Source organism: Nasonia vitripennis, chromosome 2, assembly GCF_009193385.2.
Source record: "Nasonia vitripennis strain AsymCx chromosome 2, Nvit_psr_1.1, whole genome shotgun sequence".
NCBI lineage: Eukaryota > Metazoa > Arthropoda > Insecta > Hymenoptera > Pteromalidae > Nasonia > Nasonia vitripennis.
In genome coordinates, this window is record NC_045758.1 from 2606964 (window position 1) to 2622986 (window position 16023).

Sequence of the window (16023 nt, forward strand, 5' to 3'; positions counted from 1 at the left end):
ACCGATTGGTTTGTACATTGGTCTTTAGTTTAACGCGAAATCCCACGATTTTACAGGAAGTCATCGCGGCTAAGCAATTGGGAATCGAGAACAATATTAAAATTGCAAAGTACAATGTAGTGCTGCAGACTTCTGGAAGTGTGCCGCAGCTCACGAAATTGAGAAGACAGTTTTTGACGTACAGTAAGATGCAACAAATTGAGACTGATCAGATACCTTCGTTATTTATACAATATCTTAACAAAAGTTTGTAAAATAAAGATATTTATTTATTTTCAATGCCTTTCTGCTCATTCAGCTAGTAGATCACGTTGGGTAGAATGAGTGGTCAAGTCAGAGTGACGTTTTAAATATAAAATTATATTAATTACAATATTACAGATAGTCTAAGTTACATTTTAATATGCTGCACTTTAGTGTGGGCAACTGTAGATCTAGGAAGCTCGGGAACAAAGTAAAAGCTTTATGCTGCTTTAGATTTTTTTAAAAAGAACAAGCGAATCATTTTTGATTTTAAGTTAACTTTTAAATTTCTCTCTACAGTTCAACCCAATTGTAACAGATATTTTGTAGATCTCGCAAGCCATATTTATTTTTTAAATTACATTACTTTTCGTGGAATATTATACATAGCGCAGATATTTTTTTCTGTCGTATTCAAATGAAAAAAATATTGGCGTTAAAATGGGAACGTATACAGAAGGCACTACTCATGAAAATGCGTCATCGATCGCAAAATTTTAAGACAGTATCAAAAGAATTTTCTAACGCTCATTTTTATGCTTTCTTTAAATTTACAAATACTGGAGGAGTGCTGAATTTTTCAATTGCGCACCGTTTGTACTTCCATTAGTTTTAATTGCGAACGTCCAATCATGTTATCTTTAATTAGTATGCGTTCAAAACGCGTAGTTCAAGTCAGCAATAAAATATTTTACGAAGAGTTGTGTCTATGTAAATAATAACTACAACGTATTGCCATATATAATACAAACAAATCTTATTAGCTTCAATAAAAGCTGTGTCTTCAATGCAATAAAGATAATTCATGTCATCTATAACTGTCGATCGATAATGCAGAAATTAATATGCTACATCACAAATATGTGCTAAACCCAACAGGGCTTACCAAGGAAATAGTAAGGCAATGCTCTTTTCCGGTAGATTTGTACTTTACAATGTTCAGTTCAAATATGATTAACTCTTCAAGTTAATTATGCATTTGAAATCAATAACTAAATTCAAATATAAATTAAAACATGAAAATAAAGAAACCAGAGTAGCTAAACCGAAAATAATGCGGTATGACGAAAAATATGTATCCTTCAATTTTCCTTATGAGTGAAACACAACCAACTTGCAAGCTACTAATTCTCTTGCTCTTCTCCTAGTCCATTATTATCAGAGCCATTTGACTGATTCATTGGTTCTGGTTTTCCTGGCCTTTTTGGTTTTTGGCAAACAAAGTAGACACTATTATATTCATATTGTAACATGCTATTCACATTTTGTGCATATCGCGTTTTAACGTGCGTTTCCTCTTTCTGAAATAATATATATACATATTACTTACTGAATAATCCTTATCAATGTACATATATATACTTGAACGGCGCAAAAACACAAACCTCTATTTGAAAGCCAAGACCTCGAATCACGTCACGCACTTCGCTATAGCTCGGCTCAATAGATTCTTCCATTGGCATATCACTAAAATGATACAAAAGTGGACCAAGATTGATCCATATGCCACCTGGTTTTAGTATTTTGTATATCGTTTCAATAAATTGAACTACGTTGTTTGCACAGTCGATAAAAAAACACGTGGCCACACAGTCCCAATGATTTTCTTCTGTGTAAACCTATTAAATGAAACAGATTTAATCATCACCTCAAGTATTTTGATCTGCAATGGCAGTTTTTTTCTTCAAAATTTGCAAAAACTAAGTAATTACTATTCTATAATATTTCATTACAATACCTCCAGAAAATCACCAGCTGCCATGGAAAATTGCGCGTTCTCGGGAAGATCGCTGGGATTTACATCCGGAAAGTAAACCTCCTGGACTTGGTGTTCAGGTTGCAAATTATTCATATATTGATGGACCCATGGGTGCACTTTATAGGAGTTGATACCCCTACATCTGTGAATATAATCAGAATAAAACAAATATTAGGCACTGGTCAAGGTTTTTAGTATATGTAATGAAATTTCTATTTTTGATTTATTTCAACAATGTTTTAGAAAAAATACAAAAACTTACTTGTTCAGTACAAAGTGGGACGCGAAGAGCATGAAGAGCGAGAACTCATTTCCTTGGCAAGTGTAGCCCCTCCTCGCGATTTCGTAAGCAAGCCTCCCAAGTCCAGCTCCAGGTACGAGAATTTGGATTTCCGCTGGTGTACTGGAAATTTAGCTATCATTCCATTGTCTTTCTGAACGGTTATCTATCATTTTATGACAGAAGACGTGAAGATGAATAAAGTATGGAATTGGACATACAAGCGATGGAAGAAATGTAACATATTCATACCAATGCTCCAGAGGAAACTGATTCAGGATTTCGTCAATGATTGGCTGGTAACAAGTCCTCCTTTCTTCTATCCCTTCTGTGCTCCAATCTCGTACCAGTTGCTTTATCGTAGCTTGAACTTTTTCTTGATCTGCCATGATGGGACGGTGAGCAAGAGCCTACAAAATGTTTTACATTTCTTAGTACTTTGTTGAATACAGTACAAACACACGAATGTACAGATTTCTTTACTACTCAATTACTATTAAGAAATCATGCAGCTTTAGTAGTACAATCTTTAAATCATCAAGTTTAAACATTTTCGGTGTTGAACTTATTCTACTTAACACTCATCCTAAAATAATGTTAGTAATATCTTATCCTAATGATATTTTTGTCTATTTTAAAAATTACTTTCATGATAGACATTATAAAAAACAATAATAAAAAAAAAACATTACCAAGCAGAAAACATTACACAGATAAGTGATGCAGTGAACCTAATCTGTTATTGCTGATGCTGCTTAATAGTAGAATAAGAAGAAATACATGCTACACACCATAGAAACTGGTCTTACACTGTCGGTTGCTGAGCTTGCAGGGGTGACATTTTCAAAGATGTGTGCCACATCCTTAATTATGAGTTTGATTATATCATCATTATTTTCTATACACCTTTTGACCTCCTGCAAATGTTCTCTGTACTTGCTCAATAGCTTCTGGTGGTGTGGTGGTAGACTGAGAAGATATCGCTCAGTTTTCTTCACCCGCTGCAGTGAATGAGGTCTGTGAAAAAAAGCAACATTGTTGAATAAATATCCACAACTGATAACTTTCATCAATTGCAAACTGCAAAATTAAATACTTCAAATTGGCGATATAATCAAATGCACCAAAGTTATCATTCCTATAAATCATACCAAATCACCCTATACATGACACTCCAGCCATGACATCCCAAAGCTGGTCTATTAATACATAAAAATTTGATAAGACGATTACACATTACTTGTCAGTGTACACAAGATACTAGGACATAAAGACAAAATGTATAAAGTTCTCAGCCTATTCATTATTACTTTATCAAAATGATTATTTAAAATTTTTTTAAATTGGCATTGCTATCAGCTCCATCATTTAATGATGCAATTATTTTTTATTTTTACTATAAATAACTCGTGTGTACATAGTTCTAAGGTCATCATCTACCCCAATCAAGCAAATTAGAAACAAAAAAATGAACCAGCTAGCTTTTGGAAGGCCTACAATTTTAAAATTAATCGTTGGTCGTTGCGTCTTGACGCATCAGCGCCTATAATACATCAAAACAACTTCGATCCGCTTTGAATATCCGAAAATCCATAACGGTCGAACCTTCTCCCATCTCGCGTAAAAAAAAAAAACAACTCTCCCAAGGGAGCCGAGACACCGGCCGGTCGTGTAATCCACCCTCGCACAATAAGACTCCGACCGCGTGTCTCGCTATCCCGATAATCTCGTGAGATAAGCTTACGCGAGACACGCGGATCCAGAGCCTCGCACGTGTGGAAAATTTTTTTTCGCGTGCTCGCGATAACGCGAGATGAGAAAAAGGCGGCTACTTGTATGGTAGAGGTTAGGTTCCTCTCGGTACGGATCAGTAATACTCACTTGTAGTACTTGAACGCGGAGACGATCCGCTGAAAGTGCTTCTTCTCCTCCTCGTCCTCGTAGCTGCTGTTCACCCTCGGGTACTCGGCTGCTGCGGTCGCGGCGACTTCCATCTTCGGGCCGATTATATCTCTGCTCTTCTAGGGCGATATTCTTAATGCAGCTCGTCTCTTCTTCTTCTCTTCGATCTCGAGAGTCGTACTTATCTTAGCGCGGGATAAACTTGGAGAGATGCGTCTGTAAGAGCTCAGGCGCGAACAATAAGTAACGACAACGACGCTCTCGCGCTTTCTTTTCTTTTCGGATCAGCGGGCGGCTTTTTCGCGAGCGGAGAGAGAACAATGTCTATCGTTGTTCCTTCGCCGCGCGGCGCGCTCTCTCTCTCTCTCTCTCTCTCTCTCTCTCTCTCTCTCTCTCTCTCTCTCTCTCTCTCTCTCTCTCTCTATAATGTATATATAGCTATATGGTTAAGGGTTAAAGTTCCATTACATTTATACCGCGAAGAATCGCGGTCGTTCGTTCCTTTCGCGATACCGCATGTTCCGCATCCAGCTTTAGTTTAGCGCGAAAATGCAGATATGGTTAATCTGTCGTACTTACAGCGTCCAAATCACGCTCAATCCATAGAACGCTATTTAAAATGTAAAACGTAGGACATGTCATCAGTTTTGACACGAACGATATGTGCAACATATAACATTGAAAATCGAATGCCACCCAACATCATTTGAACACAAGACACAGAACGTGGACGCGGACCGAACATATATATACGACGTTTGCGGTAAATCGAACATTTAGAACATAACACGATACTCACATATGTGGGTTTAGACAAATTAGAACATTGAAATTTTATTTATGAAAAATAACTTCATGTATTGCTATACTCATACTTCATCAGCATATTCTTCGATAGTGGAAAGAGTTGTGTAAATAAGACGAAACTTGATTGGAGTACATTTAGAAGTAGAATGGATGTGAAGGTTAAAGTGATTAAAAAGTTCAACAATGAGCTGGGCTCTGCGTTGAAAAATTTAAAGGAAATCGAACGGATACACATCAAATTAGAATATGACAAAAGTAAAGTCGAGGAGTCTGTAAGTTTATATTACAAACAATTTGGAAGACACTTTATACTTGACCGCGTAAAGCATATGAAAAAACATTTGTTTTAGTTATCTTTGGCTTCTTCAGAGGCACCATCAAAGATCCAGGAAGCTGTTCAAGAAGTTACTCAAATTGTTAAATGTATAAACGACATGAAAGAAAGTTGTCAGTCAGTGAGCTTGAGTATTGAGGAGAGATTGCAGCAGGAAAACAAGACTTCAGAGCTGCAAACTATTATCGATGACATTACTTATTTAGAAAGATCATCCTTGTACTTACAATTTGTTAAATTTATTGAAGACTTGAGGTATGTTGTCAAAATGTAATTAAAAAATAAATCAAATGAGTGAAAAATTTGCATGTGAATTCTTTCAGTACGGAGCTAGAAGTGTCTCTACTCTCAGGAAATGACGAAGCTTGTATTTCATCGTATGTTATTTTAAAAGAAACTTCTCAGAATCTTGATAGCTCATTGTGTAAAAATTTGAAAAATTATGTTGATAGTACTTTGAATTATTGGTACACTGAAATCAGAAAGAAATTGGCTGGGTAAGAATAAAAATAGCTTTCACAATTATTTGCATAGTTTCTAATTTTCTTTTTTCTTTTAATAATGTTTTAGAGAATATGCAGAAATATTGAAGGCTTTAAAATGGCCATTTCTGGGAAATAATTTAACTACAACAACTACACCAAGCCATGAAACCATTGCAAGATTTAAAATAATAACAGAGCATCTGTTTCATTTGCAATTGCCGTATCCTTTTTGGTTCATTCAAATTTTGCATTAAATGGATGAGTGATAAAGTTATTTCCTTAATTCATGCATTTATAGAGATAGCATGATAAAACAGCCTTCAGCGGGTTTATCAGCTAGTTTTCCACCAGTTTGCTTACCAGTTACATTGCTTGTACTTCCATTGAAACAGAGATTTTTATATCATTTTACTGGTGTTAAACAGACTAATAGACGTGATAAACCTGAATGGTTTTTAACACAAACACTTACTTGGATTAGAGATCATTTTGAATGGGTTGAAAAAATGGTTCAACCAATAGCTTATACAGCTGGTTTTGACAAGATAAATGTTAAAGTTCAATTCATGAGAGCATTAGTGCAGCTAGCTGTTGAGAAGCTCAACTCTGAACTTGCTATTGTGCAATTTGATGACGCCCTTTTTGCTCATACTGTTGATGAAGCCCTTGGATTTGAAAGAGAGCTTAGAGAATCTCTTTTTTATCCAGCTTCAGAACCTGCCACTGTGTTTGTCCTTACCCAAGCACAGATATTCGTTAAATGGATTACAATGGAAAAGAAATGTAAGATAACTTTGAGCGTAGTAACAATCCAAATTAAAAAGTGATTCTTATAAATTTATATTCTCAGATGCCACTGAAAGAATGGATGCAATACTGAGCTCTGATACAGCCTGGGCAAGATTACCTAGTTTTATAAAAGATGACATGAAAGTTACTGAATGTGCAGATGCTTTTCTTACTCTTCTGAGTACAATATCTGATAGGTACAACCATTTGCCGCAACCTGGACATAGGTAAATAAGATACTTGAATTTAATTAATGTAACTCAAGCAAACAAAATACATACTTTGATCCTACAGATTGCAGTTTTTAGATTTACAATTGGAGCTGATAGACGATTGGAGGGTAAGATTATTGCAGCTGCTTCATGAAGATTACAAAGACCCACTTTTGTCTCTCATGCCCTCAATCCTGAATACTCTGTACTATGTGACCATTATATTACAAGACTGGGGAGTCAGTGTTGTAAGTTAAAAATAAAATTATGTGATCGACTTTTTCAATTCATTGTTAAATGTATAAACGACTAAAAGAATTGAAATTTATGAATATTTTTAGCCGTTTTTGAAATTATATTTTTTCAAAAAACAATTTGAAGATGCAGAAGTGGTTATGCACGAAGACGATTTCTCAGATTCGTTCATAGAAGATAGTGAAAAGGAAATAACTGTGTTTGATGAGGTAATAAGCTTGTTGCAACGATTGGAGAATAAACTAATGACGGAAATTGGCGATTTTGTATTTATGGAAATAAAAGCTAAGAGTAGACCATACTGCAATGAAAAGTATTGATCTTTATGAATGGAAGTAGAAAATATTTTCAATACGAAACTGAATACTAAATAAAATATTTTCTAGGTGGTTTGCTATGTCATTCGATAAAGACACGATTCCATCAGTTACTCCAACCGGTTGCCCAATGTTTCAAGAAGTAGCTAATCGTTTGAATGGCCTCAACAATGCTCTTGCTCTACCGCTATTTGAGCGATCGTGGATAAGTTTAGCAAAACGCTTAGATCAGTATTTATTTGATGAACTTGTTCTTCGAAATCAATTCAATGCCGGAGGTGCTGCACAATTGCAGTTTGATATCAAGCGAAATCTATTTCCTCTTTTTGGATTGTATACGAATAAATCAGACTCCTATTTTTCTTTGTAAGTAAACTACGAAGTTTCTATCGTAATTTTGTAGTAAATTCTTTTGTTAAATTAATATTACCCATACAATGTTTTTTTCTAAGAATTGGAGAGGCCTGCATATTGTTAAATATGCTAATTGGTTCAGCTATGCTTCTAATAGAAGCTTTGGAGGATGAGGAAGAGAATTTAAATAAGGAAGTTTTGGCAGATGTCAATATTTATCAACTTTCCGGTCGCATGGCGTTAAAAGTATTGAAAAGCAGAATGGATATAAGTACTAGATGACAAAGACTGAGATCGCTTGAGATCGATTGAATTTCGTTATATTTGAAAATATTTTTTTATAGATTATTATTATTAAATAAATTTGATCTATTATATATTTACATTCAACGTATGTACAACTTTTTCACATATCTTAGCATATCAAGTTTATATTGCCATTGTCAGCTCCTAGTAGCAACAATCTGTTCAGAGGTAGAAGCGCCATTGCAGTTAAAACCCCTTTGAAAGCATCATGTCGAAGTTTTGAAAACGAATATGACGCGGATACTTCAACTGCCGAATGTACGCCTATTCGGTTTGCCGTTGTTCCGGATATAAGTTGTTGCTCGTATACTGCCATACAATGTATTGGCTCAGTTACACCTCTGTAAAATCAATTCATAAATTAATATTTATAAAAAATATGTCGCGATTATATCAGCCACTTGAACTTGAATTGAAATTTTTAACTCACTTCAAGTAGAACTTTAGTTTTCCATCAACTGCGCTCCACACAGCAATAGTTTGATCCAGTGAAGAGCTTATTATTGTTGTTTCATTTAAAGCTTCTAATTGAAGTATCTAAAATTCAACGATAACAGTTGTCAGAAATACGGCTTGCAAAAAAAATATTTAGGAAAATTATTGATTCTTACTTCACATTCGTGTCCTTTCCAAGAAGCAATTATCAAACCAGTGCGAATATCTAAAATAGTGAGAAAACCAGAAGCCTGACCAAGTGCTACCCAATGTCCACTTGGAGCTACTGCTATGCACCTGACTAAACCAGTAGGATTCATGGATACCTAAAATTTAGAAACGTTACAGCGAATCAATTTTATTTCATGATAATACGAATAAAAAGTAACAAACCTTCATTTCATTGACGTACTGGAATGTACGACAATCTATGACCCTTAAAGTAATATCTGCAGTCGCGACAAAGATTGTCGTAGAAGGTGCTGGACTCGCTACCAACACATTAACAGGTGTTAATCTTGGAGACTCTGGGCAACCAAGGAATGATCCCATAAACGGATCCCAACAGTGAATAGTGCCATCGCAAGTGACGGCGTATCGAAGGGATTCCAAAAACGTCAATGCAAGAATGGACTTCTTATGGCCTGCATACGTGTATTGGCAAGAAGAAACAACGCTGCCGTCGCCCTGAAAGATTCCATAGTAAATCTCAATTTGGTGAGTTTATTTTATTCAAATTTTATTCAAATTTAATAATTTAAATTCTCGTACTTGACTTCTCAAACTCCATAATTTGACAGTTCTATCTCGAGCCCCGCTCATGAAACTGTTCTCGTTATCGAGTCCATATATGCATCTCACACTGTTGGTGTGACCAGAAAATGTTTGAAGCTTTATTTGCTTAATGTTGAATTTCGTATCTTTATCCGATCTGCCGATTTCGTGTTCCCAGTAAGCCAACCAATTACCTCTGAGCTGGCGACCTGCAGACGAGAAAGGACTCGATTCTCTGACCGTTGAAGAATCGCTGTCCGCTCCCTGAGTCCTCGTAGTTATAAAATCCTATTTTAAATGTGAAAATATGAGCGTTAATATACATATTATGCTTTAAAGTTCGAGTGATGATTGCAAAAATAAAGTCTAGAGCTACACACCTGAACTTTTATTTTATTTCCTATCGTGGATACTTTTCCAAAACCTTTAGCATTGCAATCTAGGAATTTTTTATTTTCCGATGCTATAATGGTCATGAATAATTAATTGAAATATTTTATAAGATGTTTGTGTAAATCGACCATCAAATTAAGAAAAAGTAATCTTACGAATGCTGGATGATGCGGGGAAAAGTAGTTCCTGTTCGAATTCGTGAAACAGGTCGCGTATAAGCTGATGGTTTTTAATCAATTCATCCATGATTTCATCACTCAAAAGACGATAGAACGCTACATAAGCTTTGTGAGCAAGCGACGCTGAAAATACTTCTTTCAGTTCTTCAAATGCCTGAATTATAAAATTTCATAGTCGGTCACTGAGAGGTTCTTACATTAAATTCGTGAAACAGTTAAAATTGTGTAAGAAAAATATACCTTGTATTTTTTAGAGTCCACGTTACTTGAATCTTCTATGGTAGACGGCGAGAAAGACTCAGTATTAGCAAAATCAGTACTCGATTTTGGGTGTGAGCTGCTAAATGAGATTAAAATTTAAATGTGAAGAACTCTATGAAATCATAAATCATATTTTATGAGATACACGTACCTTAAACGATTGTTGTCTTTGGAAATGTTTAAATCATCTTCATTATTTTGTGGCTTATCCGTGTTAAAAACTTTCTCAAAAGCGGCAAAAAATCGTTGAATAGGTGTAGTTAAGTGATTGTTTGCCATTACATTACCCAAGCGAACTATTAAAATAAATAAGGTTTCAAGATATTTATTTGCTAGAACAAAACGAGCCATTGCCCCATTCGGAAACGTAAATCTAGTTGTGGATAGTATCCGGACGGTAGGTAACAGAATTGATTTAACTATTCCTTCCTAAAATTCGTAAATTCAAAATCAGTTTGATTCAATTACAATGTTTTAGTAATTTTCTAACTATACTCACATGAATAACATCCATTAACGAAGAATCGTTTAAATAAGGGATCACATGAATAAGTAGGACGAGACATGAAATTAGTCCTCCCTCTAAATTTGGAGTTAGTTTACGTTTGCATTGTGCTACAAGTTCCGTCATGTGGGAAAAATACTGCAAGACAATGGTGTGCTCTCCATACAGACCTACAATATATAATATTTTTTTTATTGCTCATGAAATTAAAAAGAATTGAAAGGCCATCATTACTTACCAACAATAGAGCTGAGACACTCCAGGACTTTCACGGCATTCGCGTCACCCGATAGTCTGAGTTTGTTTGACTCGAAAGATTCGTCGGATTTATCGCTATTGTCGAAGCTCGGCGTTAAGTTCTCCTTACCAAAGTAGCACAACGTCAGCATTCGAAGTAAATTGCGCGAAAGGTATCGAGCCGTCAGAACTGGTCCCAAACGATGCGACAACCAAATCACCGATTCTGCACTCATCTCTGATGCCGAACATTCGGTGTAGGTAAATCGTCGTTGCTGACATTTACTAGTGATGATTTCATCATCGCTAGCTTCTTTTTTAACCACGGACACCTCATCCTCTTTTTGTACGTACACAAAGGATTCCGGTTCAGTTGAACTGCTGTTTTCCTCTTGTACACCGACACAAAGTTCGCTCTTCGGTGGATTGATCGCTTCCGTTAAGGAACCAGGAAAAGGAAAATCTTCGCTGGTCGTCGTACTACCTACCTTGCAACAAATACTGTTGAACTCCGGTACGGATTTGCCGGCGGTCACGTCAAGAGTCTTTGGTATGGGTATAATTGGTGATTTAGCGCTGCTTAAAAATGACGATTTTGCTTCGCTACTGAAGTCCTCAATCTCGAGATTAAAGTCGAAGTTTAGACTTTGAGGTGTCTCTACATTAGGTGACGGCGAGAATGTATCCTCGGTTTCCATTACGAAAACTCCTAAAAAAATATGATTACTCATTTCAGACAATTGATTTATTCGGTAAAAGTTTCCCTCTAATTATTACCATCGCTATTGTCGGACGCACCATCACTCTTTGTGCCAACATCCAGTTTATTTTCATTTAGCATTAGAAGTACGTGTTCCGATTCAACGGAAGAATCTTCGTCAAGCGGCGAGAGAATGACGTCTACATCACTGCTACTACCAGTTAAATCACAGTCTCTGAAAGTCATATGTTTGATATAGAAAATCATTGTATTAAAACGTTTCATTCAATAATAAGTCGCGTTAACGATGCACACAAAGACTTACTTCAAAATTCCCGCTTTATCGAGATTGGAATTTAAGGATCCTGATAAGTGATTTCTGTAACCACCAACAGCCTCCACAAGAGGAGTAATAAAATTGTCTAGAAAACACCTCAGGCCGAGGCGGACTATTAATTTTAGTAAAAAGCTTCTATGATACAATCTAACAGTCTTGAATTTTGTTACTAAGTTTCCCGGCAAGGTGTTTGCAAATGACAGTTTATCCATTAACGAACCTCTATCGTAGAGATTCATGATTGGATGAAGGAATATGCTGGCAGTTTCTCGAGGCCCCAGAGCTCTACAAATGCAATATATAAAAATACGGTGTTTTATTATCAATCACATTTTTATAACAATTCAGAAATCTCACCGCGCAATGGGATCAAACAGATGCCAAGCCGCGAGTACCGCGCTCAAAGGTTGCTCAAAAATTTGCTTCACGTGGGGCACGATCAATTGCAAACTTGTTTCCGTAGGTATTCCCGCGTGTGGCAGTAGTTTTTCTAGTTCGTTTGCGATAGCTTTGACTTTGCACTCATTGATCTTGCACAGAAAAATTATTTTCGTCTTCTCCATATTACCGTCATCTTCTATACCTTGCGTGACTTGGTCCAGCTCACGACACAGATTATTGTACTCTTGAATCATCTCGACAACTCCATAAAGATATTGTAGATACTTTGAGGAGGGAAAAAGTAATCCAGAGAGCAATGGTTGAAGAATCTGATGAGCTGAAGGCGGTGGAAGTCCCATATACGTCACCGTTGGATACCGACAAACGTTTGCGTTTGCTTGAGCTGACGGAGCAGTGCCTATACGATATTTATAAACAATTAACTTCAATTTTTCTCAGTCCATAAAATATAACGTCTCTAAATTATTTTTAAAAGAATTACCCGCACTATCTCCAGACTCCGCAAAATCAATGTTATAGCTCTTTGGTATCGCGTCGATCCTCAGCAAGAGCATAACCGCGCTCTGTACACACTTGGGCAAGGCGTTCGGCGTATTCTTAATGATATTCAAGCTCGCGTTTAATCTGCTAAAAAACGAGATCTTTTCGACCTTCCAAATGGCTCGAAACTTTTCGGCCAAGAATATTTCTACGATCAGACAACCCAGAATCTGCTGCTCTTTCATTCTGGCCGATGCGATGACAAGCCTCTGGTTGGGTGTACCATCGACTGTCGAAATTTTCGGTTCATACGCTTTGTGGCTGACCTTGTTTATGAACGCGTGGATTGTCTCAACCTGCAGCAAAGCCGCGGCTGGATTATAATCCTTAGGCAAGAGAATAGGCTGGTCGTTGACTTTCTCCTGTTTGATATTGTCGTCAACCAGAGGCAGCGAACTTCGGGATCGACTCAACAATCGGCTGAAAGTTAGTGGTGATGATCGAGTAGCATTCGAGACAGTGACCGCGTGCGAGTCCTCCTCTTCGTCGCCTGAGCTGCGATGCTCGTCATTGCCGACTTTACTGATCGGCTCGTCGCTGCCTTAAAAAAAATACATTGTTCTTTCAAATTGTAGAAATTTTCATCGGAGCAGTAATATCGACAATTAATTACTTGAAACCAATCTTTCATCTACGGAAAAATTTCGCAACCGAGGTGGAATCTTATTCCAGTAGGGCGATTGAATGATTTTTTGTGGATGTGGATTAGTGAAGAGCTGAACGACGCCAGAGTTTGACAGATTCGTGTGATTATCGACAAGATGAAGACATACGTTTTTAGACTTGATAGCTGCTTGACCTGAAAGTCTATAAGATGAAAATTACTAGCTTGTTGTAAAATTACTAGTGTTCGTAAAAATGTATAAAGCTCACTTGTAGCCGAATGTTAAGTCGATCCAGTGATGAAGTCTTTCAGAAACGTATGAGCTTTCTAGAGATTCGCGATGTTTTTCAATGAAATCTTCAGGAGAAGTTGCCCAACTTGGTATTTCTAAGTCTGGTAGATCTTCGTGTATGGACTGAAAATTTAACAAATTTCGTAACTACGTTGTACGTGTGTAAAAATAGACAGATTATTAACCACATTTTACCTTGAAAACGCTTGGATCAGTGAAAAACTGCGGTATGCATTCGTCAGGAGTCCAATCATACAATCTTTGAATAGATGCAGGATATTCTCCAGGTACCCATAAAGGTCTTACGTGCTTACATAAAATAGATCTCGAATAACGTCTCGATAAATAAACATAGTAAGTTATTTCTGATAATACGTCTGATACGTGATAGCCAACTTCTGCGCATTCCGGATCGAATGTCAGATCAAGTTGTCTATCACCTTTATTTAATCTAAATTTTGATTTTGTGAAATCTCTCCAATTTCCGCCGCACCGGGACGAAAAATCCGTGACCCACGGCATCACATGATGACAACTAGGATCTCCGTATCTTCTACCAGCCAAATTATTCAACGCCGTTAAATAATCGAAATTGCTCAAACGGCCATGTACCCACATTTCACACAGCTCACTAATACTCAAATTTGTATTGCTATTTACATTCGCTTTTGCATCTGATTTGCTGTTTTCAAATTCATTGGGATTATCTATTAAATGAAGATTATCTTCTAAATTTGGCAAAACCTAAACGTAATATTGTTTTTATTTAGTCCAATGTACACGATTCTTAAATAATTAATAAAAAGTTTTCTTTGACATACCTGCACATTCAGATTATCCATAACTAAAATATTACTCAAAGTAACTTCACCTAATAAAAGACCACAATCATGCAAATCTCGTGATAATCTTAGTAGTTGATATGTAAGAAAGAGTGGTTTTGCATAACTTGTTGATATTGCTGCAGGACTGTATGTTACACATCTAAAAATAAGGATATTCATATAAATTATTGTATACCAAGTCAAGAAGTAAATTAAGTTTAAGTCAAAATAATATTGATCTCTTACTCTCTCAAAGAGTATTTTGCTGTTTGTTCATAAAAAATAATAAATGCAGATTCAGTTTCTATTGCTAATATAGCAGGTAACAGGTTGCAATGAGTACGATTGACAGCAGCAGCTTTAACAAGTGTCAAATTATTTTCTTGAAATTGCACTATAGTACAATTGTACATGCGAGTGATTATTTCTTTCATCAATTCCACATCAGTAGTACATCCAATTATATTTGTTTGTTCTCTGTGATCCAATGTAGTCCATGGAGCTGTGGATAAGCATGTTAAATTAATTACTAAACTGATGATACTTGAAATATCACATATGAAGTTAGCTCACCATAGTATCTCTTGTAGAAATCTTTCCAAAGATTTTGATAATTGGTTTTTGCTACATAATGTAGCACTTGAGAAAAAGTTAATTCAGTTTCATTTTTGGAACTTGTTAATGAACATCTTTCTCTTGGCAGTGTAAAAACATTTATGTGCTTCTTTTTGTAGACCTGCAGAATAGCAAATAATATTATTATAGCTTGTTTATAAAGCAAGATTTTGCAAAATACAGTTCTGAAATACCTTAAGGTAAACCTTGGACCATCCAGCTCCAAGCTCTTCTAATGAAGGTTGAGCAGCTATTTCATCCGGATTGAGTTGATCATGCACCACAAACTGAATTGGATTAAGATTTAAAAATCCAATGAGCCAGGATTTGTGCACAGTGGCACTGATTTTCTCCCCTGCCCATATCAAATATTTTTCAGGAATTTTCAATTCCTTCTTCAGGATATCCATACTCAAAGCTTCTTCTTTCATCTTGAGCTCCAATGTTTTTGTTTACTTTTTCAGCCTTGCCAAATAGAAAGAGTAATCGTGCTTTACATTCTGGAATCGTTCTGTTAAGGCATAATTAATAAATAATTAACACTCGTTCCTCGCATTATCAGGAAATTCGATCTCGATTGTCCAAAGTCTTCATTTGTTTTCACTCAGCGAATACTGCAGTGTCTGCCCCTTTGCCATTTCAAACGTCATTATAAGCACTGGATTAAATTATTCGCATCGCTTGCGTTTCACTTTCTTTGAAATGCCATCAATACTGTTTTCCCAAATGACGAATAAGCAGATAAAGAGACTTGCAGATAAATAATCGTTTTCTTGTAACGCATATAAATATTACAACTTATTGTTCATATATCGCAGTCCTAACCTCACGCTCACAATGACAGCTATTGACCTATATATATATATATCGCTATAGCACTAG

General features: G+C 36.2%; 4 protein-coding genes across 10 annotated transcripts in view; 2 read left to right on the forward strand and 2 right to left on the reverse strand.

The window, feature by feature from the left end:
* The window catches only part of LOC100117115 (protein KTI12 homolog), a 24008-nt gene extending 23729 nt beyond the window's left edge, over positions 1-279 (forward strand). For 2 of the 4 annotated variants that reach the window (XM_008211199.4, XM_032597181.1), the window contains one exon: positions 57-279. In XM_008211199.4, coding sequence (XP_008209421.1) covers positions 57-254 — 198 coding nt within the window. In that variant the 3' untranslated portion in view covers positions 255-279. The remainder of the gene's footprint in view (positions 1-56) is intronic. The other 2 variants (XM_032597182.1, XM_016982191.3) reach the window with 1 other exon arrangement.
* On the reverse strand, positions 252-4523 carry LOC100117153 (carnosine N-methyltransferase). 2 transcript variants are annotated; one of them, XM_008211197.3, is made up of 7 exons: positions 4164-4523; positions 3074-3299; positions 2535-2692; positions 2265-2405; positions 1982-2144; positions 1629-1862; positions 252-1544 (listed from the first exon to the last, which is right to left on the reverse strand). In XM_008211197.3, the coding sequence occupies exons 1-7, from the start codon at positions 4274-4276 to the stop codon at positions 1368-1370; spliced, it is 1212 nt and encodes a 403-aa protein (XP_008209419.1). In that variant the 5' UTR covers positions 4277-4523; the 3' UTR covers positions 252-1367. The 2 variants fall into 2 exon arrangements, with proteins under 2 accessions (XP_008209419.1, XP_001601476.2); XM_001601426.5 differs by having other exon boundaries at positions 3092-3299; positions 4164-4522.
* A 415-nt stretch (positions 4524-4938) lies between these two features.
* LOC100117190 (RAD50-interacting protein 1) lies at positions 4939-8120 on the forward strand. The gene is made up of 10 exons (XM_031923271.2): positions 4939-5263; positions 5342-5580; positions 5649-5822; positions 5896-6030; positions 6109-6593; positions 6661-6826; positions 6894-7059; positions 7153-7379; positions 7453-7749; positions 7836-8120. Exons 1-10 carry the CDS (start codon positions 5138-5140, stop codon positions 8017-8019), a joined length of 2199 nt encoding a protein of 732 aa, XP_031779131.1. The 5' UTR covers positions 4939-5137; the 3' UTR covers positions 8020-8120.
* On the reverse strand, positions 8042-15980 carry LOC100117231 (WD repeat-containing protein 81). Of its 3 annotated transcripts, none has more exons than XM_016982181.3 (22): positions 15336-15980; positions 15100-15262; positions 14773-15028; positions 14524-14686; positions 13898-14446; positions 13680-13825; positions 13420-13613; positions 12748-13347; positions 12222-12663; positions 11853-12149; positions 11626-11762; positions 10829-11536; positions 10585-10760; positions 10237-10514; positions 10065-10164; positions 9801-9978; positions 9633-9715; positions 9250-9540; positions 8872-9165; positions 8655-8804; positions 8474-8580; positions 8042-8384 (listed from the first exon to the last, which is right to left on the reverse strand). In XM_016982181.3, the coding sequence occupies exons 1-22, from the start codon at positions 15570-15572 to the stop codon at positions 8153-8155; spliced, it is 5781 nt and encodes a 1926-aa protein (XP_016837670.1). In that variant the 5' UTR covers positions 15573-15980; the 3' UTR covers positions 8042-8152. The 3 variants fall into 3 exon arrangements, with proteins under 3 accessions (XP_016837670.1, XP_001601532.3, XP_016837669.1); XM_001601482.6 differs by having other exon boundaries at positions 10065-10161; positions 11605-11762; XM_016982180.3 differs by having other exon boundaries at positions 11605-11762.
* Positions 15981-16023: the final 43 nt, after the last annotated feature.

Coding starts and splice junctions, on each gene's coding strand:
- LOC100117190 (XM_031923271.2), top strand. CDS start 5,138: ATGGATGTGAAGGTTAAAGTGATTAAAAAGTTCAACAATGAGCTGGGC. Junction 6,594..6,660: donor GATTACAATGGAAAAGAAAT/GTAAGATAACTT, acceptor TTATATTCTCAG/ATGCCACTGAAAGAATGGAT. Junction 6,827..6,893: donor TTGCCGCAACCTGGACATAG/GTAAATAAGATA, acceptor TTGATCCTACAG/ATTGCAGTTTTTAGATTTAC.
- LOC100117153 (XM_008211197.3), bottom strand. CDS start 4,276: ATGGAAGTCGCCGCGACCGCAGCAGCCGAGTACCCGAGGGTGAACAGC. Junction 3,300..4,163: donor TCCGCGTTCAAGTACTACAA/GTGAGTATTACT, acceptor TTTTTTTCACAG/ACCTCATTCACTGCAGCGGG. Junction 1,863..1,981: donor CAGCTGGTGATTTTCTGGAG/GTATTGTAATGA, acceptor TTCATTTAATAG/GTTTACACAGAAGAAAATCA.
- LOC100117231 (XM_016982180.3), bottom strand. CDS start 15,572: ATGAAAGAAGAAGCTTTGAGTATGGATATCCTGAAGAAGGAATTGAAA. Junction 14,447..14,523: donor TGGATAATCTGAATGTGCAG/GTATGTCAAAGA, acceptor TATTACGTTTAG/GTTTTGCCAAATTTAGAAGA. Junction 8,805..8,871: donor AGTACGTCAATGAAATGAAG/GTTTGTTACTTT, acceptor TCTAAATTTTAG/GTATCCATGAATCCTACTGG.